This window comes from Rhincodon typus, chromosome 15, assembly GCF_021869965.1.
Source record: "Rhincodon typus isolate 14 chromosome 15, sRhiTyp1.1, whole genome shotgun sequence".
Taxonomy (NCBI): Eukaryota; Metazoa; Chordata; class Chondrichthyes; order Orectolobiformes; family Rhincodontidae; genus Rhincodon; species Rhincodon typus.
In genome coordinates, this window is record NC_063346.1 from 246,492 (window position 1) to 270,447 (window position 23,956).

Here is a 23,956-nt window from a genome sequence, read left to right on the forward strand (position 1 = left end):
AGGCCAGAAACGTCAGCCTTCCTGCTCCTCTGATGCTGCTTGGCCTGCTGTGTTCATCCAGCTCTACACCTTGTAATCTTGGAGACATTCCAGAATTCCTTTTCTTGAGATCAGCTACCAACCTGATTTTCCCAGTCAATCTTCATATTGAAGATCCTCAGGATTATTGTAATAGTGCCTTTTCTATGTCCTGATTTATTATCTGCCCCACACCCTGACCACTGCTAGGGGACCTATACATAACTCCTATCAGAGTCTTTTTCCTTTGCAGTTCCTTGACTCTATCCATACAGATTGCACACCTTCTGACTCTATATTGCTTCTTGCTATCAATTAAATTTCATTCCTTACAAACAAGGCAATCCCGGCTCCTCTGCCCATCCTATCGATAGGATGTGTATCCTTGGATATTTACTTCCCAGCCCTGATCACCTTGCAGTCACATCTCTGTGATACCCACAATGTTGTTCCTGCCAGTTTCAATCTCTCTACAAGCTCATTAACTTGTTTCATATACTGCATGTATTTAAATACAACACCCTCAGTCCTGCATTCACTGTGCCCTTTCTCATAGTTAGCTTCTTATCTACCGTGCATGTAGTTAGATTCTTGACCCTTTCCATACTCTCTGTCCTAATATTTGATCTGGAAACTTTAATCAGAAGTCACAAGACACCAGGTTATAGTCTAACAGGTTTGTTTGAAATCACAAGCTTTCGGAGCACTGCTCCTTCGTCAGGTGAAATGAAGACCTCCCCTGACGAAGGAGCAGCACTCCAAGAGCTTGTGATTTCAAATAACCCTGTTAGACTATAATCTGGTGTCGTGTGACTTCTGACTTTGTCCACTCCCGTCTAACACTGGCATCTCCACGTCATGGAAACTTTTAATAACCTCTACTTAGCTCTCCCCACTTTTTTTTTCCATTATTGTCCATGCAACTGTACGTAACCACCCATCAACACACACACCGACTCCCACCCCCTGCCCCACTATTTAGTTTATCTACAGCCCTAGTTACGCAGTTCATCAGGACTCTGGTCCCATCATAATTTAGGTGGGGCCCATCCCATCAGAACAGCTCTCTCCTTCCCAGTACTGGTACCAATGACCCATGAATTTGAACCCGTTTCTCCCACACCAATCTTTGAATCATGCGCTCACCTGTTTAATCTTATTGACCTTGTGACAATTGGCTCATAGCCCAGGTAGTAATCTGGAGATTATTACGTTTTTGGTTCTGCTGTTTAGTTTGGCCCCTAACTGCTTATACTTCCTCAGCAGAACCTCTTTCCACCTACATCTTTGGTACCCACTCCAAGTTCCTCTGCAGGTATCCTGAGCCCATGTACCAGCCAGACAACACAGCCTTCAGGACACTTGGTCCTGACCCCAGAAAACAGTGTCTATTCCCCTGACTATACTATCCCTCATTACAACGACATTTCTCTTTTCTCCCCTTCTTGAATAGCTCCCTGTACCACAATGCTATGGTCAGTTTGCTCAACCTCCCTGCAGCCTCCACTCATCCACACAGGGAGCAAGAATTTCAAAACTGCTAAAAAAAACTTACAAACTATGAACCAAAAATGCAAGAACAAAGCACCTCTTCCCTTTGCACTGAATTCGCACACTTCTCCAAAATCCCTCAACTAAATATTCAGTTGGGCTATGTCTCACTCTGAATGTGATCTCTCCTTCCTGACCATACAAAGTTTACTCACATCAGCTATCCACCAGGCACTGTGGGCCAGCAGCAGGGGCAGAATTGTATTCATGTAAAATCTGTAACCTCAGGGTCTGGTGCATCTCCCATTTTCCCATTACCATAAAGTGAGGAGATCAATCCTGGTTCAATAAAGGGTGCAGGTAAACATGTTAATAAAAACAGCACAAGGCATGCCACCTATCCCCTCCTCCCACCTCAAGCCCCGCCCCCTTGACCTGTCCGTCCTCCCTGGACTGACCTATCTCCTCCCTAACTCCCCACCTACACTCACCTTTACTGGCTCCATCCCCGCCTCTTTGATCTGTCTGTCTCCTCTCCACCTATCTTCTCCTTTATCCATCTTCTATCCGCCTCCCCCTCTCTCCCTATTTATTTCAGAATCCCCTTCCCCTCCCCCATTTCTGAAGGGTCCAGACCTGAAACGTCAGCTTTCCTGCTCCTCTGATGCTGCTTGGCCTGCTGTGTTCATCCAGTTTTACACCTTGTTGTCTCAGATTCTCCAGCATCTGCAGTTCCTACTATCTCTGTAACAAGGCATGCCTACGATGAGGTGTCAGCCCAGTGAAATTACAACAGAGGACTACTTGCACGCAAAAGACTAGAAACAGTATTCAATTGACTGGGTTAAGTGTTTCTTCCAATCATTAGTTCAGATCCGTCCTGCCATATCCAAGTGTGAATGCTGGTTGGCAATTGATGAAGGTTGCATGATTTACGTATTTTTTTAATAGTATTTATTGTAAATGTAGATTTTATAGGATTTTCTGTGTGTCTGAAGTTACAATTAACTTGTAAGTATTTCTGTATGCTCGGTGATTATTTGAATAGAGTGCATCTCCTCCTGCTCTGTCTGGTAAGTCAGGCACAGATCAAGTGCCTGCGACCAGATCATATGCAGGAAGTATTTCCAGCTGTAACTCCTGGAAGCCTGGGTTTTAGACCATGTGGGTTGGAGCTATGAGGCTGAGAGTATTTTTTTTTCATTAATTCATTTTGTGGGATGTGGATGTAGGTGTCGCTGTCTGGCCAGCATTTATTACCCATCCCTAGTTGCCCTAGAAAAGGTGGTGACATTTTGAACCGCTGTAGTCCACCTGCTGTGGGTTGACCCAAAAAGCTATTAGGGAGGGAATTCCAGGAATTTGAACCAGCGACAGTGAAGGAACGTTGATATTTTCCAAGTCAGGATGGTGAGAGACCTGGAGGGGAACTTGTAGGTGATGTTCCCATGTATCTGCTGCCCTTGTCCTTCTAGATCAAAGTGGTCACGGGTTTGGAAGATGCTGTCTGAAGACTTTTGGTAAATTTCTGCGGTGCATCTTATACATAGCACACACTGTTGCTACTGAGTGTCAGTGGTGGAGGGAGTGGACGTTTGTGGATGTCATACCAATGAAGCAGGCTGCTTTGTCCTGGATGGTGTCAAGCTTCTTGAGGGTTGTTTGGGCTGTACTCATCCAGGCAAGTGGGGAGTATTCCATCACACTCCTGACTTGTGCCTTGTAGATGGTGGACTTTGCCACAGTATTCCTAGCTTCTGGCCTGCTCTTGCAGCCACTGTGTTAATGTGATAAGTCCGGTTGAGTTTCTGGTCAATGATAACCCCAGGATGTTGATAGTGGGGGATTCAGTGATGGTAACACCATTGGATGTCAAGGGACAGTGGTTAGATTGTCTCTTATTGGTGATGGTCATAGTCTGGCATTTGTGTGGTACAAATGTTATTGCTATATACATTATATACAAATGTATATAGCAGGATGGGGAAAAGTCCAGGTGAGCGATAGTAGCAGGTGACTCGATAGTCAGGGGCACAGACAAGCGTTTCTGTGGCTGTGAACAAAACTCTAGGATGGTGTGTTGCCTCCCTGGTGCCAGGGTCCTGGATGTCCCTGAGCTGGTACAAGACATCCAGAAACGGGAGGGAAAACAGACAGAAGTCATTGTCCACATTGGCACAAATGTCATAGATAGAAAGAGGGAAGAGATCTGGCGAGAACAATTCAGACAGTGAGGTATTAGCGGTGGAGCTCAGGAATAGGAAGGGTTAAATCACAATGTTGGAAGTTTTCTATAGATCTCCCAACAGCCCACGGGAGACAGAGAGCAGCTATGTAGTCAAATACTAGAAAGGTGTGAAAAAAGCTGGGAGTTGTGGTGGGTGACCTCAACTTTCCTCTTACTGACTGGGACTCCCTTAGAGCCAAGAGCTTGGATGGAGAGCAATTTGTTAGATGTGTCCAGAAGGGCTTTTTGAGGCAGTATGTTGACAATCCAACCAGAGAGGAGGCCGTACTAGACTTGGTATTAGGGAATGAGCCAGGACAGGTGATCGATGTTTCAGTAGGAGAGCATTTTGGGCTTAGTGACCATAACTCCATAAGATTTCAAGTGGTCATGGACAAGGACAAGAGTGGCCCTTGGGTGAGGGTGCTTAATTGGGCAAAGGACCAATTACATCCAAATTAGACAGGAACTGGGGAATGTGGATTGGGAGCAGTTATTTGAGGGCAAATCTACATCTGGCACGTAGGAGGCTTTTAAAGACTAGTTGATTAAAGTGCAGGACACATATGTCCCTGCAAAACTGAAGGATAGGAATGGCAGGATCTAGGAACCATGGATGACGAGGGAAATTGTAAACTTAGTCAAAAGGAAAAGGGAAATATACGATAGGTCGAGGCAGCTACAAACTGACAAAGCCCTTGAGGAGTATAGAGAAATTAGGAAGGAACTTAAATGTGGAATCAGGAAGGAACTTAAATGTGGAATTAGGAAGGCGAAAAGGGGTCATGAAATGTCTTTAGAAAACAGGGTCAAGGAGAATCCAAAGGCTTTTTATGCATATCTTAGAAGAAAGAGGGTAGCAAGGGAAAGAGTAGGCCCCCTCAAGGACAAAGGACAGAAGTTACGCATGGAGCCTCAGGAAGTGGGGGAGATCCTTAATAAGTACGTTGTATCGGTATTCACCAAGAAGGACATGACTGATGTTGAGGTCAGGGATGAGTGTGTGAATATTCTAGAGAATGTCAATATATTAAAGGAGGAAGTTTAGGGTATCCTTAATGGCATTAAGGTAGATAAGTCCCCAGGGCCAGATGGGATCTATCCCAGATTTCTGCAAGAAGCAAGGGAAGTAGTAGCTGGGGCATTAGCAGATGTACACACATCTTCCTTGACCACAGGTGAGGTTCCAGAGGACTGGAGATTAGCCAATGTTGTTCCCTTGTTTAAGAAAGAAAGCAGGAATAATCCAGGAAACTATAGACTGTGAGCCTGATGTCTGTGGTGGGGAAACTCTTGGAGAAGATACTGAGGGACAAGATATATGCACATTTGGAAGAAAATGGGCTATTAGTGACCGGCAACATGGCTTCTTACAGGAAAAGTAGTCTCACCAACCTGATCGAATTTTTTGAAGAATTGACAAAGATAATTGATGAGGGAAGGGCTGTAGATGTAGTTTATGTAGACTTTAGTAAGGCATTTGATAAAATCCCACATGGCAAACTGGTACAAGAACTAAAATCACATGGAATTCAGGGTGGGCTGGCTAGATGGATACAAAACAGGCTTGGTCATAGAAGACAGGGGGTAGCGGTGGAAGTGTTTTTCAGAATGGAGCCCAGTAACTAGTGGTGTCCCACAGGAATCAGTCTTAGGTCCTTTGTTGTTTGTAGTATATATAAATGATCTGGAGGAAAACATGGGTGGTCTGATCAGTAAGTTTGTAGATGACACAAAGGTTGATGGAGTTGCTGATAGTGCCAACAATTGTGAAAGGATACAGCAGGATATAGATAGATTGGCAACTTGGGCACAGAAATGGCAGATGGAGTTTAATCCAGACAACTGCGAGGTGATGCATTTTGGAGGATCAAATTTAAGTGTGAATTATAGTGTTAATGGCACAACCCTTAGGAACATTAACATACAGATGGATCTGTGTGTGCAGGTCCACAGTTCCCTAAAAGTGGAATACAGGTGACCACAGTGATTAAGAAGGCATGTGGTGTGCTTGTCTTCGTCACCTGGAGTGTGGAGTACAAGGGTTGGCAAACCATGTTGCAGCTATATAACCCTTGTTAGGTTGAATTTGGAGTATTGTGTGCAGTTTTGATTACCACATTACTAGAAGGATGTGGAAGTTTTGGAGAGAGTACAGAGAAGGTTCACCAGGATGTTGCCTGGTCTCCAGGGCATTGACTATGAGGAAAGGTTAAAAAGACTAGGATTGTTTTCACTTGGAATGATGGCGGCTGAAAGGAGACCTGATAAATGTCTACAAAATTATGAGAGGCATAGGTAGGGTAGATAGTCAGAGGCTTATTCCCAGGGTTGAAGTTTCAATTAGGAAGGGCACAGGTTCAAGGTGAGAGGGGGAAGGTTTAAGGGAGATGTGCGAGGGAAGTTTTTCACGCAGAGAGTGGTAGGAGCCTGGAATGCACTACCAGAGGAGGTGGTGGAAACAGGCACATTGAAGACTTTAAAGAGGTGTCTGGATGGTTACATGAATAGGGAGGGAATCGAGAGATACGGACCGAATATAGGCAGAAGGTTTGTTTTTTACTTTAGTCAGTGCATGATGATCAGCACAGGTTGAGGACCTGTGCTGTACTTCTCATGTTTTTTTTTGCCACTTGTCAGCCCAAGCCTGGATATTGTCCAGATCTTGTTGGATTTGGACATGGACTGCTTCAGTATCTGAGGAGTCACGAATGATACTGAACATTGTGCAATCATCGGCGAACATCTCCACTTCTGACCTTATGATGGAGGGAAGGTCATTGATGAAGCAGCTGAAAATGGTTAGGCCTAGGACACTACCCTGAGGAACTCCTGCAGAGATATCCTGGAGCTGAAATGATTGACTTCCAACAGCCACAACACAGAGGGGAGGCAATAGCCTCATGGTATTATCGCTGGACTATTAAATCTAGAAACCCAGATAATGTTCTGGGGACCCAGATTTGAATCCCACCACGGCAAATAGTGGAATTTGAATTCAGTAAAATATCTGGAATTAAGAATCTAATGATGACCGTGAATTCATTGTTGACTGTTAGGGAAAAACGCATCTGGTTCACTAATGTCCTTTAGGGAAGGAAACTGCCATCCTTCCCTGGTCTGGCCTACATGTGCCCTCAGACCCACAGCAATGTGGTTGACTCTGAACTGCCCTCCGGGCAATTAGGGATGGGCAATAAATGCTGCCTGGCCAGCGATGCCCTCATCCTGTGAATGAATAAAGGGAAAAAAAAACTTCCTACGTGTCTGGTATGACTCCAACCACTGGAGAGTTTGCCCCCTGATACCCATTGATTCCAGTTTTGCTAGGGCTCCTACATGCCACAACCAGCCAAATGCATCCTTGTTGTCAAGGGCTGTCACTTTCACCTCACCTCTGGAACTTAGCTCTTTTGTCCATGTTTGAACCAAGGCTGTAATGAGGTCAGGAGCTGAGTGGCCCTGGCAGAACCCAAACTGGGCGTCACTGAGCAGGTGCTGCTTGATAGCACTGTTACTGACACCTTCCATCACTTTACTGATGATCGAGAGGAGACTGATGGGGTGGGAATTGGCCGGATTGGATTTGTAGACATAACACAGTGTGGAGCTGGAGGAACATTCATCAGCCCAGGCCTGGATATCGTCCAGATCTTGTTGCATTTGAATATGGACTGCTTCAGTACCTGAGGAGTCATGAATGGTGCTGAACGTAGCACAATCAATGAACATCCCCACTTCTGACTTTATCATAAAGGGAAGGTCATTGATAAAGCAGCTGAAGATGGGTTGGGGCTAGGACACTACCCTGAGGAACTCCTGCAGCAATATCTTGAAGCTGAGACTACTAACCTTCAACAACCATAACCATCTTCCTATGTGTCAGGTACGACTCTAGCCAGTGGAGACAGTTTGCTCCCGATAGCCATTGATTCCATTTTTGCTCGGGATCCTTGATGTCAAACTCAGTTGAATGCAGCTTTGATGTCAAGGCCTGTCACTCTCACTTCACCTCACCTCTGGAATTCAGCTCCTTTGTCCATGTTTGAACAAAGGCTATAATGAGGTCAGGAGCTGAGTGGTCCTGGCGGAACCCGAACTGGGCGTCACTGAACACGTACTGCATGTTAGCACTGTTGATGACACCTTCCATCACTGTACTCACGATCAAGAGTAGACTGATGGGGCTGTAATCGTCTAGGTTGGATCGTCTTCCCGTTCGTGTACAGGACATACTTGGGCTATTTTCCACATTGTTGGGTAGATACCAGTGTTGTAACTGTACTGGAACAGCTTGGCTAGGGAAGCGGTAAGTTCTGGAGCACAAGTCTTCAGTACTATTGCCAGAGCTTTACAGTATTCAGTGTCTCCAATAATTTTTGGATATCACATGGAATGATTCAAACTAGCTGAAGACTTATCTGTAAATCCTGGGGATCACTGAAAGAGGCTGAGATGGATTCTGGCTATAGATTGCTGCAAATGCTTCAGCCTCGTCTTCTGCACTCATATGTTGGGCTCTTCCATCATTGAGGATAGGACTTTTGTACAGGCATAATAAAGGTACAGCTATAATTACAGGCAGCTTGAATTTTCATGTAGATTAGGCAAATCAAATCAGTGACAACTCTGTAGAGGAGGAATTCCAGCACTGTGTACCAGATGATTTTCTGGATCAATACATTTGGGAACCAACCAGATAACAGGCCGGTTTGAGATGTTTAGCTCAGGCTGTGGATGAGGTTGTAGATGTGCTCACCGAGCCGGCGGGTTTGATTGCAAACATTGTTACCTAGCAGGGTGACATCACCAGTGCACCGCCAGTGAAGTGTTGGTGTTGTGTCCCGCTTGTTATTTATATGCCTCGGTTTGCTGGGGTAGTTGGTATTACTTCTGGTTTTGTTTCTCCATGGTTTGTACACAAGATCTAATTCAAATGTGTTTGTTGATGGCGTTCCGGTTGGAATACCGGGCCTCCAGGAATTCCCTGGCGTGTCTCTGTTTGGCTTGTGCGATTATGGATGTGTGGATGTGTTGTCCCAGTCAAACCCATGTCCTTCGTTGTCCACGTGTAGTGAGACAGGTGAGAATTGGTCATGTCTCCTAGTGGCTAGTTGGTGTTCATGTATCTGTATTGTCAATTTTCTTCCAGTTTGGCCTATGTAGTGTTTCTCACAGTCCTTGCATGGTATTTTATATATTACCCCAGTTTTGCTGGTTTTGGGTATGGGATCCTTTACGTACGTCAGTAGCTGTCGCAGGGTGATTGTTGGTTTGTGGGCTACCCTGATACCTAGGGATACCCCTTTTCAACCAAACCCACTAGCTCGGCGATCAAGTCTACAACCTCAGAGAACACACCATCCCAGTCTGAATATTGTGCAATAAGAAATCAGTAATTTGACCAAAAAAAAATGTAGAGACCTGAAGATTGGGAGTTGTTTAGATTTTAGCAAAAGAAGACAAAGGGATTAAGAAACAAAAAATAGCATGATTGAAGCTTGCAGGATCATGCAAATTGATTGTCAAAGCTTCTGCAAGTACAAGAAGAGAAAAAGATTAGCGCAAACAAATGTAGGTCCCTTAATTTCAGAATTCATTTCAGAGAATTCATAATGAGGCACAAATTAAATATACATATTGGTACAGGGGAGGCAATGGCCTTGTGGTATTATCGTTGGACTATTAAATCCAGAGACCCAGATAACATTCTGAGGATCTGGATTCGAATCCTGCCATGGTAGATGGTGGAATTTGAATTCAATAAAATATCTGGAATTAAGAATCTAACATGAGTCCATTGTCAATTGTTGGAAAAACCCACCTGGTTCACTAATGTCCTTTAGGAAGGAAACTGCCATGCTTACCTGGTCTGGCCTACATGTGACTCCAGACCCACAGCAATGTGGTTGACTCTAAACTGCCCTCTGGGCAATTAGGGATGGGCAATAAATGTTGCCTAGCCAGTGACACCCTCATCCTGTGAATGAATAAAAAAAAAGTTCTGTGTTCACAAAGGAGGTAAAAATCATATCCCAAAAATGTTGAAGAACACAGGGTATAGTGAGAGGGAGGAAATGAAGGAGAGCAGTACTGGTATTGGGGAAATTTATGGGCTTATAAACCAATTATATGCCCAGGGCCCGATATTCTACATATCAGAGTACTTAAAGTGGCCCTAGAAATAATTGATGCATTCAGACATCTTCCAAGATTCTTTAGACTCTGGAACAGTTCCTTTGGATTGGAACGTAGCTAAATGTAACCCCACTATTTTGAAAAGGAGGTAGACAGCAAACAGAATTATAGATCGGTGAGCCTGACATTAGTCGTAGGAAAAATGGTCAAGATCATTATAAAAGATTAAACAGAACACTTGAAAAAAAGTGACAGGACAGGGTCAGCATTGATTTATGAAAGGGAAATCATATTTGACAAATCAGTGGGAATTCTTAGGGGATGTAGTGAATAGAGTTGATGTGGGGAGCCAGTAGATGTGTGTTATTTGGACATTCAGAAGGCCTTCGACAAAATCCCACATAAGGGATTAATGTGTAAAATTAAAGCACATGGGATTGGGGGTAGTCTTCGGAGATGGATAGAAAACTGGTTAGCAAATAGCAAACAAAGAGTAGGAATAAATGGGAGACTCATCCGCTTAGCCGAACTCGTCCTCACCCTCAACAACTTCTCTTTCAATTCCTCCCACTTCCTACAGACAAAGGGAGTAGCCATGGGTACCCGCATGGGCCCAAGCTACGCCTGCCTCTTTGTAGGTTACGTGGAACAATCCCTCTTCCGTATCTACACCAGCCCTAAACCCCACCTCTTCCTCCGTTACATTGATGACTGTATCGGCGCCGCCTCATGCTCCCACGAGGAGCTCGAACAGTTCATACACTTCACTAACACCTTCCACCCAACCTTAAGTTTACCTGGACCATCTCTAACACCTCTCTCCCCTTCCTGGACCTCTCGGTCTCCATATCGGGCAACCACCTAGAAACCGATATTCATTTCAAGCCCACTGACTTCCACAGCTACCTAGAATACTCCTCCTCCCACCCACCTTCCTGCAAAAATGCTATCCCCTATTCCCAATTCCTTCGCCTCCACTGCATCTGCTCCCAGGATGAGGCATTCCACTCCCGTACATCTCAGTTGTCCTCGTTTTTCAAGGACCGTAACTTCCCCCCTTCAGTGGTCGAGAACGCCCTCAACCGTGTCTCCCACATCTCCCGCAACTCATCCCTCACACCCCGTCCACGCAATAAGAACAAAAAAGAATCCCCCTCGTCCTCACGTACCACCCCACCAACCTCCGGATCCAACGCATCATCCTCCGACACTTCCGCCATATGCAATCCGACCCCAACACCAAAGACATCTTTCCCTCCTCACCCATATCTGCTTTCTGGAGGGACCACTCTCTCCGTGACTCCCTTGTCCGCTCCACACTCCTCTCCAGCTCCACCACACCTGGCACTTTTCCCTGCAACCACAGGAAGTGCTACACCTGCCCCCATACCTCCTCCCTCACCCCCATCCCAGGCCCCAAGAAGACTTTCCACATCAAGCAGATGTTCACCTGCACATCTGCCAATGTGGTATACTGCATCCGCTGTGGCTTCCTCTACATCGGGGAAACCAAGCAAATGCTCGGGGACCGCTTTGCAGAACACCTACGCTCGGTTCGCAATAAACAACTGCACCTCCCAGTCGCGAACCATTTCAACTCCCCCTCCCATTCCTCAGACGACATGTCCATCCTGGGCCTCCTGCAGTGCCACAACGATGCCACCCGAAGGTTGCAGGAACAGCAACTCATATTCCGCTTGGGAACCCTGCAGCCCAATGGTATCAATGTGGATTTCACAAATTTCAAAATCTCCCCTCCCACTACCGCATCCCAAAACCAGTCCAGCTCGTCCCTGCCTCCCTAACCTGTTCTTCCTCCCACCTATCCCCTCCTCCCACCTCAAGCCGCACCTCCATCTCCTACCGACTAACCTCATCCCGCCCCCTTGACCTGTCCGTCCTCCCTGGACTGACCAATCCCCTCCCTAACTCCCCACCTACACTCACCTTGACTGGCCCCATCCCCGCCTCTTCGACCTGTTTGTTTCCTCTCCTCTATCCATCTTCTTTCTGCCTTCCACTCCCTCCCTATTTATTTCAGAACCCCCTTCCCCTTCCCCTTTTCTGATGAAGGGTCTAGGCCCGAAACATCAGCCTCTCTGCTCCTATGATGCTGCTTGGCCTGCTGTGTTCATCCAGCCCTGCACCTTGTTGTTTCGTAGGAATAAATGGGTGTTTCCAATTGGCGCGAAGTAGAGTACTTCCTCAGGTCCTACAGTTCATCATGTCTTCGCTTGCCTTATTTGTCCTGCCCAAGTGCATCACCTGACATTTATCCCAATTGAATTCCATTTGCCACTGAACAGCCCATCTGACCAGCCTGTCTACATCCTCCTGTAATCTAAGGCTATCCTCCTCACTATTTACTACCCACCAATTTTTGTATTGTCTGTGGTCTTCCTTGTCTACTGCATCCATGTCCCTCATTATATTGTACATCACAGTGAAGTGCCAGATATAAATTTGTATACGCTCATACGGTGCAAGAGTTGGTCACAAGATCATAAGATTCAGGAGTATGTATTTGGCCCACTGAATGGTACAGCGGGCTAAATAAGATCATGGACAGTCTGGTTAGGTCCTAACCTCATCTGTTCGTCCCCACATAATCCTCGAGGCCTTATCAACAGAAAAATCTATTTGAGGCGGAGTTAGATTTATGATGCAACATCTACTGCTCTTTGGGAAGAGAATCCCAAAGACTAATGGCTGAGCAAATTTCTCATCATCTACATCTTAAAGTTGAGACCTCTCGGTTTTAAATTGTGGCAAGTTCTAAATCCCTCACGATAGAAAACATCCTACCCTGTCAAGCCCTTCAGAATTTTATTTCAGTGAAACCATTTGGTTGACCAATACCTTTTCAGGAAATGTCTGGCCCACATGTGACTCCAGACCCATAACAACGTGGTTGACTCTTACTGGCCTCTGAAATGGTCTAGCAAGACATTATTATACCACAGTCATACAGATATACAGCATGGAAAGAAACCCTTCGGTCCAACTTGTCCGTGCTGACCAAATATCCTAAATAAGACTAGTGTAATTTGACAGCATTTGGCCCATATCCCTCTAAACTTTTATTCACATACCTATCCAGATACCTTTTAAGTGTTGTAATTGTACCAGCCTCCAACATTTCCTCTGACAGTTCATTCCATACACACACTGCCCTCTGCATGAAAACATTGCCTCTTAGCTCCCTTTTAAATCTTTCCCCTCTCAGCTTAAACCTGTGCCCTCCAGTTTTGGACACCCCACCCCAGGGAAAAGTCCTTGACTATTCACCGTATCCATGCCCGTTATGATTTTATAAACCTCTAGAAGGTCACTTCTCAGCCTTCAATGCTCCAGGGAAAATAGCCCCAGCCTATTCAGCTTCTCCCTATACCTCAAACCCTCCAATCCTGGATACATCTTTGTAAATCTTTTCTGAACCCATTCAAGTTTAATAACATCGCTCCCATAGCAGGGAGGCCCAAACTGCGCACAGAATTCCAAAAGTGGCCTCACCAATGTCCTGTACAGCCGCAACATGACCACGCAACCCCTGTACTCAATGCACTGACTAATAAAGGCAGAGCATACCAAATGCCATCGTCACTATCCTGTCTACCTGGGACTCTACTTTCAAGGAACTATGAACCTGCACTCAAAGGTCTCTTTGTTCATCAACACTCCCCAGGAGCTTACCATTAAGTGTTTAAGTCCTGATTTACCTTTCCAAAATGCACCTCACATTTATCTAAACTCCATCTGCCACTCCTCAGCCCATTGGCCCATCTGATCAAGATCCCATTGTAGTCTGAGGTAACCTTCTTCACTGTCCACTACACCTCTAATTTTGGTGTTGTGGGAGTGAAACCCCCCTGACCAGGGACAAAGACTCAGGAGGCAGGGAGGATTCCGGCATGTGGCAGTCTTTATTCTTATTCAAACAACAACCGTTTAATGCAGGGAGAGGGCCAAAGACTTCTCCAAATCTGGCCTCTACATGAAAACCCAGTCGTTCTCTTAATCTTTGGCTCAAATTGGAAGAGAGATCAATGACACACTAGGTTTTACAGTGAAATACAATATTTTTATACATTTTGTTTTACAATAATCACATACAACATGGTCACTGTGCCCTTCCCCTTATCCAATACATCCAATCCTGTGAAACACCTAATCAATGAAGGACACTCCTGTGGACAGCCTTAGGTTCCCATGGTCTCATGATGTTTAACAGACATTGTAATCTCCAGGCATTGAGACCTTTATATTCATTCTACTAATTCACATTCCAAAGTTCCTAGCTGTACTCCTTCAAACACATTCCAGATTTGCTTAACTCTAAGGACTGCTCGAATTCTGTTGCCCATTGTACTCCTTGCTATCTCTATCAAATTCTGTTACTCATGTTACATTTTCCCACTGTCGTAATTATATATATATATATAAAAGTACAAAAGATAGTTGGTTCTAACCAACTGCTATAAGATTCATAATATTAATTTCTATTATAAAGTTAGAAATATGTAAAGTATTAGAGCTACGTCTACCTTTGCATTCTAATGAGATATCAATGTATCTTGTTGTATACTTGTATTTATAATTACATTGGGATCTATCTCTGTGATTCTCTGAAGAATCTTTAATTAGAACCTACTTCTTAATATTGTGAATAAATTTTTAAAAACCGATTACAAAATAACTTAGCTGTTGATTTTACAGCTGCACAATGAGTTAGGCTGACAGATTTATTGTCCTTATTCTGACGGACTCTTTTCACCTAATGGAACTACATCCTTTCATTAATGAGGCTGGAATCAATCACTTGTTGCAGTTTAATGAATTAGTTTAATCCTCTAGATTTTTTATAAGTCACTGCCCCACTAGTTCATTTGTGTTTGTCACAAATCTTCAGACTGTCTTTATCACAAAGTCCTCGCAGCTGCTGTTCTTACAATCCTCCCTTTTGCCTTGGAGTAACCCCTTCTCAAAGGTGTACCACTGTTTCACTTAAATGCTGAAGCAGGTTTTTAATTCTGTTTCACTCAGTTTGTCCGCTATTTTGTATCTCAAATATGGGCAGCTCTTACAGGTATCATCTGCAGATTTACTAACCATACCTCCTATGTTCACATCAAATCATTTATATAAAATGACAAAAAGCAGTGGACCCAGAACCGATCCTTGTGATACACCACTGACCAGAGGCCTTCCAGTCTGAAAGGCAACCCTCAACCATCACCCTCTTTTCTTCCTTCGAGCCACTTCTGTATCCAAATAGCTAATTCTCCTTGTATTCCATGTGATCTAACCTTGCTAACCACTCTACCATGAGGAACCTTGTTGAACGCCTTACTGAAGTCCATAAAAATGTCCACAAATTGCTACGATATCTAAAGAGTGAAACTGAACAGACCACCTGCATGGACCTAGACACTGAAAACACTGACAGATTTAAGTTTACCAATCATGTAAAATCTTCCTAACATCTGAGAGCGACAGCCAAAATTGGGGAGCTGTCTCTCAGACTTGTCAAGCAACATTACAGAATCATACAATACAGAACAGGCCCTTCAGCCCATCAAGTCTGTACCACCAAAACTACACTACTACCTACACAAGTCCCACTTTCCCACACTAGGTGCAGAGTCTTGAATATTATGGCACTTCAAGTGTCACCTCAACATAGTCATTCTCACAGAATCACATCTTATTAATAATGCCCCAGACACTTCGATCACCATCCCTGGAAATGTCCTGTCCTACTGGTTGTACTAACTGGATGCAGCGATGGTGTTTCCCCGGACAGGGGTGGGTCAATAACAAGGGTTTAGCTTTAGGGTAAGGAACTTGGGACGGAGAGGAGGAGAAATTTCTTCACCTAGAATGGGGAACCTATGATATTCTCTACCACTTGCTATATAGAGCAAGTCACTAAATAAGTTTTAAAAAGGAATAGACTTCTTGAGGCAAAGGCAGAGGTATAGGGAGAGAGCGGTCAGTGGTAATTGCTTGATAACAATTGTCCAAGTAAAAAAAAATTCCATGTCACTGGTCATGGGCTCTATTTTTCTCTAGGTAGACACCTTGTGTGGGACATCTTTTAAATGTGGGAATGTTGTCGCACTGTGCTTGGTAGAAGGTGGATCCAGTTCCAGTGGCAAGGAAACCTTGATGGCTGGGGATCTCCCAACTGCTGCAGCCTCCATCCACCAGTGCAGCTGGCTGGTTCCTCCCCTCCGACCTTACCATCATAAGTGGGGCTACCAGATTTATAATGACGTAACTTTTGGGATAAACAGAATACGCAAGTCTCTCCACCACAGCAAGGTAGCTATCAGAGAAAAGAGGGAGAGGATTATGGTACTGAGATTATGATGTAGAATAACAAATGGCTCAATGAACCGAATGGTCTACTCCTATCTGCTAGATAAGGCAGGAATAGGTGCAGTGCCCTCTCAAACTGAACAGATGCCCCTCACTTTGGCTCAACTGGGGTCACTGTTATATAGTTATATTCCTTTTTAGTCATCCCCTCTGACACAGAACCTTCATTTACCCTTTCACTGTGGATTAATCATCTCGAACTGATCAATTCATTTTGACATTTAAGAGAGAAGTATAACATAGAAGAAGCCATTCATCCTGAACTGTTCTGTGCTAAACTATCTTCACTAATCTCCCTTTCTAGTACATGGTCCATTGCCATGAATATTGTCACACTTCAAGTGCTCATCCAAGTATTTTTTTTTCATGGCCTCTCAATCACTACATGTCCCACCAATCCACATCCTTAGGGCTATCATTAACCAGAAACTTAATTCATCCAGCCACAACACACAGCAGCTGCAACTGCAGGTCAGAGACAGTCAATTTTGTGGCAAATAACTCACCTTCTGACTCCCCAAAGCTGATCCATTATCTACAAGTTGTAAGATCTGAGGGAATATTTTCCACTTACCTGGATGAGTGTAGCTCCAGATTAAACAACACTCAAGGGGCTCCGTGTCCTCTGGACCAAAACAGCCTGTTTGATTGGCAATATATCCAGTACATTCAATATTCACCCCTGCTGGTGCACAGTGGTTCCTTGTGTATCACAGAAGAGGAACTGCAGCAACTCAACAAGGCTTCATCAATAACACCTTCTAAACCACAACCTCTAGCATCTAGAAGGACAAAAGCAACTGATGCATGGGAACACCATCAATTGCAGGTGCTCCCCCATGGCACAGACCATCCTAACATGGAATTGTAATGTAATTCATCATCTTTCCAGGAGTTAAAAATCATGGAACTCTCAACAACATTTTGGGGTTCAATTACACCATGCCAGCAAGTGGTTCAAGGCAGTATCACACCGCCACCTTAAGGCTAATTATGGAGCGACAATGCTGGTCCTGCTGGTGACACCTACTTCCCATGAAAAGTAATGGACAAAGTCCCCATCACGCTTCTTTCCCCATCGACTGGGACCTTGTCATCATACCCAAAAAGACTGTTTTAAAATACAGCAATAAAATTTAAAATACACGAATACAGCACAAAAAAGTAAAATGGATAATTTTATTCATACACATGTACACAGAATTGCCACTGCAGATCCAGTATAGATACAATCCTTTGTCTATAATACAAGAGGGGGAATGCCCAAGGACAGCTTGCCCTGGTGGGGCATTCACTTTGGTATGTCAGTCAATAATTAAAGGGAATCACCAGCAGTCAATTACAAAAATAGAACTTAATTGGCAAGAGAATGCACCTCGAAATTCAGGAGCAGATTACGCCTCTATTGAATATGAAGGTTTTTAACCAGTCAGACCTGACTAAACAGTGTTAGGACAAAGCAACCTCTTCCCAGGACCACAGTTCAATTTCCAGCCCTCTGACTGGACATGTTTTTGAAATGCTGTGGGACTTTGGGCTCCCGTACAGGTGCTATTTAGCTGCAAGTTGTCCTCAGTTATCATGTGCCATTGTTATTACTTTGTTAGCACGCAGGTAGCAGGTTATCCTTATCTATTCGGCAGTGCACACTTGCTGAAATATTGATTTACAATGCACACATTTCAAAGTATAGGTTACTCTCCCAACTGAAAATGACTATTTTGCAAATCTGTGGGTTTGAGCTCCATCTCTACAGCAAACATTAAAAGCAAGGCTGTGTTAGTTACCTGAGTAATGAAAGCAAAATATTGCAAATGCTGGAAATATCGATGAGAAAGAGAAAATGCTAGGGGGAGATTAAAAAAACACTCTGGCAGCTTCTGTGGGCAGAGTTAATGTTGAGTCCAAAATGACTCTTCAGAATTTTCATTAACTCCGTTTCTCTCTCCATAGAAGCTGCCAGACATACTTAGTTTGACCACTGTTTTGTTTTTAAGTTTAGTTACCTGAGCAGGTGGTGATTTGGACAATAAGAAATCAAATTGCTCAATGACAGCAATGAACAGTTCAAGCATGAGGGGCACATCAGGAGATATGTAAAGTGCAGAGTTGTTGTAGTGTTAACCATGATACAAACCAGCTTGTTCTACTGGAAGGTGCCAGAATGAGAATGGGATCCGGACACTTCTATCTGAGCACAGGTTGGAACTTACATTCAATATTAGGCTTTTTTTTAATAAAAAGATCAGACCCAAGTTTTCTTCCAATTGTACTACAAATGCTTCAAATTTAAAGTGAACAAAAATCAGGATAAACCATTAAGGCAATCAAGCAGCAAACCTAAAATAGCTTTTCTCCCCCCATTAAGTACGCAAACTAGACTGTATAAATTGCTCATGTACATTGGGCAAAGTATAACATGCAAGGGAAGCATCGCAACTTTTAATGTGACTCATTCATACTCTTAGTCCATTGAATCCAAAAATATGGAGTAGATTAGAGTCAGGGTAAATATTCTTTTAAAAAGCTCAAAGTTGCAAATAAACCAGCAAAACTGGTCTTTCTTGCAGAATCAAACGACCTGGTGGTAATGTTAAACCACCTTCTCAAGCAATCACATAGATCCCTGCTCTCGCACCGTCTCCCTACCCCCTCAACTCTACCCATCCCTGGGTTCTATCCCATTGTCCAGACAGAACACCCACCCTGGCCTCAGGTTGCCATGACCTCTACTGTAATACCAAATGGTAATAGAGTACAGTACAGTCAGAATTTAAGACCTCGAACTGTAACTGAATTGCTCAACCTGCAAATTTGCATCTGATTTGCATATTCTACATTATGGCTTAAAAACAGTCAAAGCCAGGTGTGGTGCATTTTCCCACGACCCAGCATTATATACAGAATGTGCAACCTTTAAGCCTCCAACAGTCAGCATACCTTACCATATAGATTCAGCAAACAACTCAGTTATGTGAGCTCAAGATTGGATTCCGAATTCTCCCTTTAGAAAGGGAACCTCTAGGTTACAGAAGGCAACCATGCAGTTCATCCTGTCTGTACCATCTAATCTTGATGCTGCAGTGCTATTTATAAAAAGCGCAAATGTATTTAAAATCACACAGCAGGATTCAAGACCTTCATCCATTACACCCAGTAACAGCACCAAGCTGTTCTCCCACTGGGCCAACACATTGAGGGACGCTGAATCTGTGTACAATTATAAACAGCCCTCTGTTTATAAATAGAATACCTATAGTGTAGAAATAGGCCATTCAGCCTATTGAATCCACACCAACCCTCTGAAGAGCATCCCACCACCCTATCCCTGTAATTCTACATTTCCTATGGCTAACCCACCTAGCCTACACATTACTGGACACAATGGCCAATCCACCTAACATGCACATCTTTGAACTGTGGGAGGAAACTGGAGCATCCAGAGGAAACTCATGGGGAAAATGTGCAAACTCCACACAGACAATTGCCTGAGGTGGAACTGAACCCGGGTCCCTGGCGCTGTGAGGCAGCAGTGCAGCAGAGACCAGTGCAAAGAAACAAGTGCTCCTCCCCATCCACACCACGGCAAAGAGCTAGTCAGAGGCAGAGATTGTGGTGGGAAAATGAGGGGAAGTTTGTGGAATATATTCATAGTTGTTCCAGATAGGTGTACTTTTTTTTTAAAGTGTGAAAGGCTTTCCCTCCTCATCCAGTGGGCCAGAGCAGCCTGCACAACTGGTTTCATCTCCTTTCCCAGTTCAGATACTCCAATTTCATTATCGATGCCAAAAATGTGGGCTGACTTATGAGACCATGCCTCCTAGATTAGAACAGTACAGAGAGCCCAAACACATTTTGACAGATATTATTCTAAATATCTAAATGTAAGGAAACATTGAGGACCGCATGGAGGGTCAAGGCTGTTAATTTCACTGTTTTACTCAAGGTGTAATAAAAACACAAGTTCAATTGGATGTTCATATCCTCTCAGTCAACAGGCCAACCAGTTCACATTACATCCAGATGTAACAACAGCTGGGCCATGAGGCTGCTGAATAACATTTGCAGTGTGTTGAAACTCAGCTACAGAATCGAAATTTCAGCATTATCAGAAATACCTTTGCGGTGACACTGGCCTGCTACAAGCATAGGTACATAGAATACTTTAAACATAACGTTTTCAACTAACATAATACTAGGAAGAGTTTCAGGTCACCTACCTGTTTTGCTGGTTTAAGTGACAATACTGTGCTCATTTCAGTCTTCCTGTTCCAACCACAAAAGTGGGAGTGCTGCCCCATGATTGCAAGATATTACACCAATAGCAGGAATAACACCAGAACCAGCTAGCATCATGATACCAAGATCTTTTAAATCAAATTACAAAACTATATGCTCCAAAGTTAAAACTGTGTTATCTTCACAGTAAAAACAACCGTAAAAATTTGTGAAGTTCAGTTAATAACAAAAAGGCACTTATGGCAACAAACAGCAATATTGGGAGATCTCTGTTCCACAATGAGACATATGTGAGAATCCTCCCATTCTTACAAGAGCTGTGGCCTCCCACCAGTCCTGATCTTTGCACTCTTGCAGGTTACATTTTCCAAGATGCTGCAATGGTCTTTGGTTTTGATGAATGCACGAATCCAAAGATTTCTTCTGCCACTTCCTTCTTCACACTAGGAGTCCCATCCGGGTCACTTTGGCTGAGAGAAATGAATGTATAACGAAGACAGCAGGCTTCGGACACGAATGCAAATCCAGATGCTGGAAAAGAAAGAAAATTGTGGGATACATACAGAAAGCAGCAAAGACTGAAATCTACAAGAGAATAAGAAAAGGTAGGGTGGGGAGTGATCAACACAATTACAAAAGCATGTAACATGAACAAGCCATTTCAGCCCAATCACTCCATACTGGCATTTATGCTCCATCTGAGCCTCCTTCCACTTTTCCCACTTTGTGTAAAAACAGATAATCTATCAGTGTATGATCCCACTTCACACTTTGAGCCAGCCCCTCCTTCAAGAGTTTGTGAAAATTTCCAACAAATTGGTATTAATCAGATAATATATAATTGCAAAAGCCCCCATTAGTAGAAAGAAAGTGCTGATGATACACAACCGAGGGGTTTTATCCAACAAGATTGAACAGGCTAGATTTTATTGTTCTTTAAACATGTCTTAAACAGGTCTTTAAAACAATAAGAGAGTTTGATAAATTCAAAGTTGACAACTACTTCCACTTGTGAAGCAGACCTGAACCAGCAAATCACAGAATCCCCTCAGTGCAGAAAGAGGCCATTTAGTCCATGAGACTGCACCGACCCTCGAAGAGCACAACCCAGACCCATCCCCCTCACCTTATTTCCATAACCCCACATTCCCCATGGCTAATCCACCTAATCTGCACATTTTCTTTGGACTGTGGGAGGAAACCCAAACTGTCACAGGAAGAACATGCACATTCCACACAGATAATAACCCAAGCGTGGAATCGAATCTGGGTTCCCTGCTGTTATTGGGCAGCAGTGCTGACCACAGTGCCACCTAATCAGCATGAATCAAACAAATCAATTTATTCAGGAATTCACAGAAACTTTTTTACCCAGAGTATGACAATCATTATCGCAGGGATTGCTGATGTCGTAGCACAGATACACTTAATGGGAAGTTGAATCTTTTACGTTCACCTGAGGGACGAATGGGGTCAATCTTTCTTTCCATGATAAGCTAAACCTTGCATTCCACCTTATGTTCTCTGTGTCAATTTGCATTTAGTCTCGAAAAGATTGCACCATTTATCTGTTCCAATGATAATGGTTCAACAATGGCCTATTTGGTTGGGCCCCGTGAGCAATTATGTGTTATAACAATTCATCACTGTACTCAAAATCACTGTACTGGAAATCGTGAGGGTAAGAAAGCTAGCATAAAGGCACTTTACCTGAATGCTCGTAGCATTCGTAACAAAGTTGATGAGTTAACGGCACAAATCATCGCGAATGAATATGATTTGGTAGCCATTACGGAGACATGGTTACAGGATGGTCACGACTGGGAGTTAAATATCCAAGGATACCAGACTATTCGGAAGGACAGACAGGAAGGTAAGGGAGGTGGTGTAGCTCTGATATTCAAGGACGCCATCAGGGCGGTGCTGAGAGATGATATAGGTTCTATGGAGAATGAGGTTGAATCCATTTGGGTGGAAATTAGAAATTCTAAGAGGAAAAAGTCATTGATAGGTGTAGTCTATAGGCCACCAAATAATATCACATTGGTGCGGGCAATAAACAAAGAAATAACTAATGCCTGTAAAAATGGTACGGCAATTATCATGGGGGATTTTAATCTACATGTAGATTGGTCGAACCAGCTCGGTCAGGGTAGCCTCGAGGAGGAGTTCGTTGCGTGTATCCGTGATAGTTTTCTTGAACAGTATGTAATGGAACCAACGCGGGAGCAAGCTATTCTAGATCTGGTCCTGTGTAATGAGACAGGAATAATTAATGACCTCATAGTTAGGGATCCTCTTGGAAGGAGTGATCACAGCATGGTTGAATTTAGAATACAGATGGAGAGTGTGAAGATAAAATCCAATACCAGGGTCCTGTGCTTGAACAAGGGGAACTACAATAGAATGAGGGAGGACTTGGCTAAAGTAAACTGGAAACAAAGATTTTATGGTGGGACAGTTGACGAGCAGTGGAGGACTTTCAAAGCAATCTTTCAAAGTGCTCAGCAAAAGTATATTGCACTGAAAAGGAAGGACTGTAAGAAAAGGGGTAATCTGCCATGGGTGTCTAAAGAAATAAGGGAGGCTATCAAATTGAAAGAGAAGGCATACAAGGTGGCCAAAAACAGCATGAAACTAGAAGATTGGGAAAACTTTAAAGGTCAACAGAAAGCCACAAAAAGAGCTATAAGGAAAAGTAAGATGGAACATGAGAAAAAACTAGCACAGAATATAAAGATAGATAGGAAAAGTTTCTACAAATATATAAAACGAAAAAGAGTGGCTAAAGTAAACGTTGGCCCTTTAGAGCATGAGAAGGGGAATTTAGTTATGGGATATGATGAAATGGCCGAGGCATTGAACAGGTATTTTGTATCGGTCTTCACAGTGGAGGACACTAATAACATGGCAGTAATTGATAAAGAGATGAAGGTAGGTGAGGACCTGGAAACAATCATAATTACGAAAGAGGTAGTGTTGGGCAAGCTAATGGAGCTAAGGATTGATAAGTCTCCTGGCCCTGATGGAATGCATCCCAGGGTACTAAAAGAGATGGCGGGAGAAATAGCAGGTGCACTGGCGGTAATTTTCCAAAATTCGCTGGACTCTGGGGCAGTCCCAGCAGATTGGAAAACAGCAAATGTGACGCCACTGTTTAAAAAGGGAAGGAGACAAAAGATGGGGAATTATAGACCGGTTAGCTTAACCTCTGTAGTGGGGAAGATGCTTGAGTCTATTATCAAGGAAGTAATAGCAAGGCATCTTGATAGAAATTGTCCCGTTGGGCAGACGCAGCATGGGTTCATGAAGGGCAGATCATGCTTGACAAATCTTTTGGAATTCTATGAAGCCATTACGAGCGAGGTGGACAATGGGGACCCAGTGGATGTGGTGTACCTAGATTTCCAAAAGGCCTTTGACAAGGTGCCGCACAAGAGGCTACTGCATAAGATAAGGATG

At 43.7% G+C, this 23,956-nt stretch overlaps 2 protein-coding genes across 2 annotated transcripts in view; both read right to left on the reverse strand.

The window, feature by feature from the left end:
• The window catches only part of LOC109924156 (vacuolar protein sorting-associated protein 4A), a 60,746-nt gene extending 43,959 nt beyond the window's left edge, over nucleotides 1-16,787 (reverse strand). The window contains exons 1-2 of the mRNA XM_048605928.1: nucleotides 16,762-16,787; nucleotides 16,118-16,202 (exon numbers count right to left, since the gene is read on the reverse strand). Coding sequence (XP_048461885.1) covers nucleotides 16,118-16,202; nucleotides 16,762-16,787 — 111 coding nt within the window. The remainder of the gene's footprint in view (nucleotides 1-16,117; nucleotides 16,203-16,761) is intronic.
• Nucleotides 16,788-17,416: 629 nt separating this feature from the next.
• Nucleotides 17,417-23,956, reverse strand: part of LOC125485032 (beta-2-syntrophin-like) — a 39,891-nt gene continuing 33,351 nt past the window's right edge. Inside the window, exon 7 of the mRNA XM_048605929.1 lies at nucleotides 17,417-21,025. Coding sequence (XP_048461886.1) covers nucleotides 20,933-21,025 — 93 coding nt within the window. The 3' untranslated portion in view covers nucleotides 17,417-20,932. The remainder of the gene's footprint in view (nucleotides 21,026-23,956) is intronic.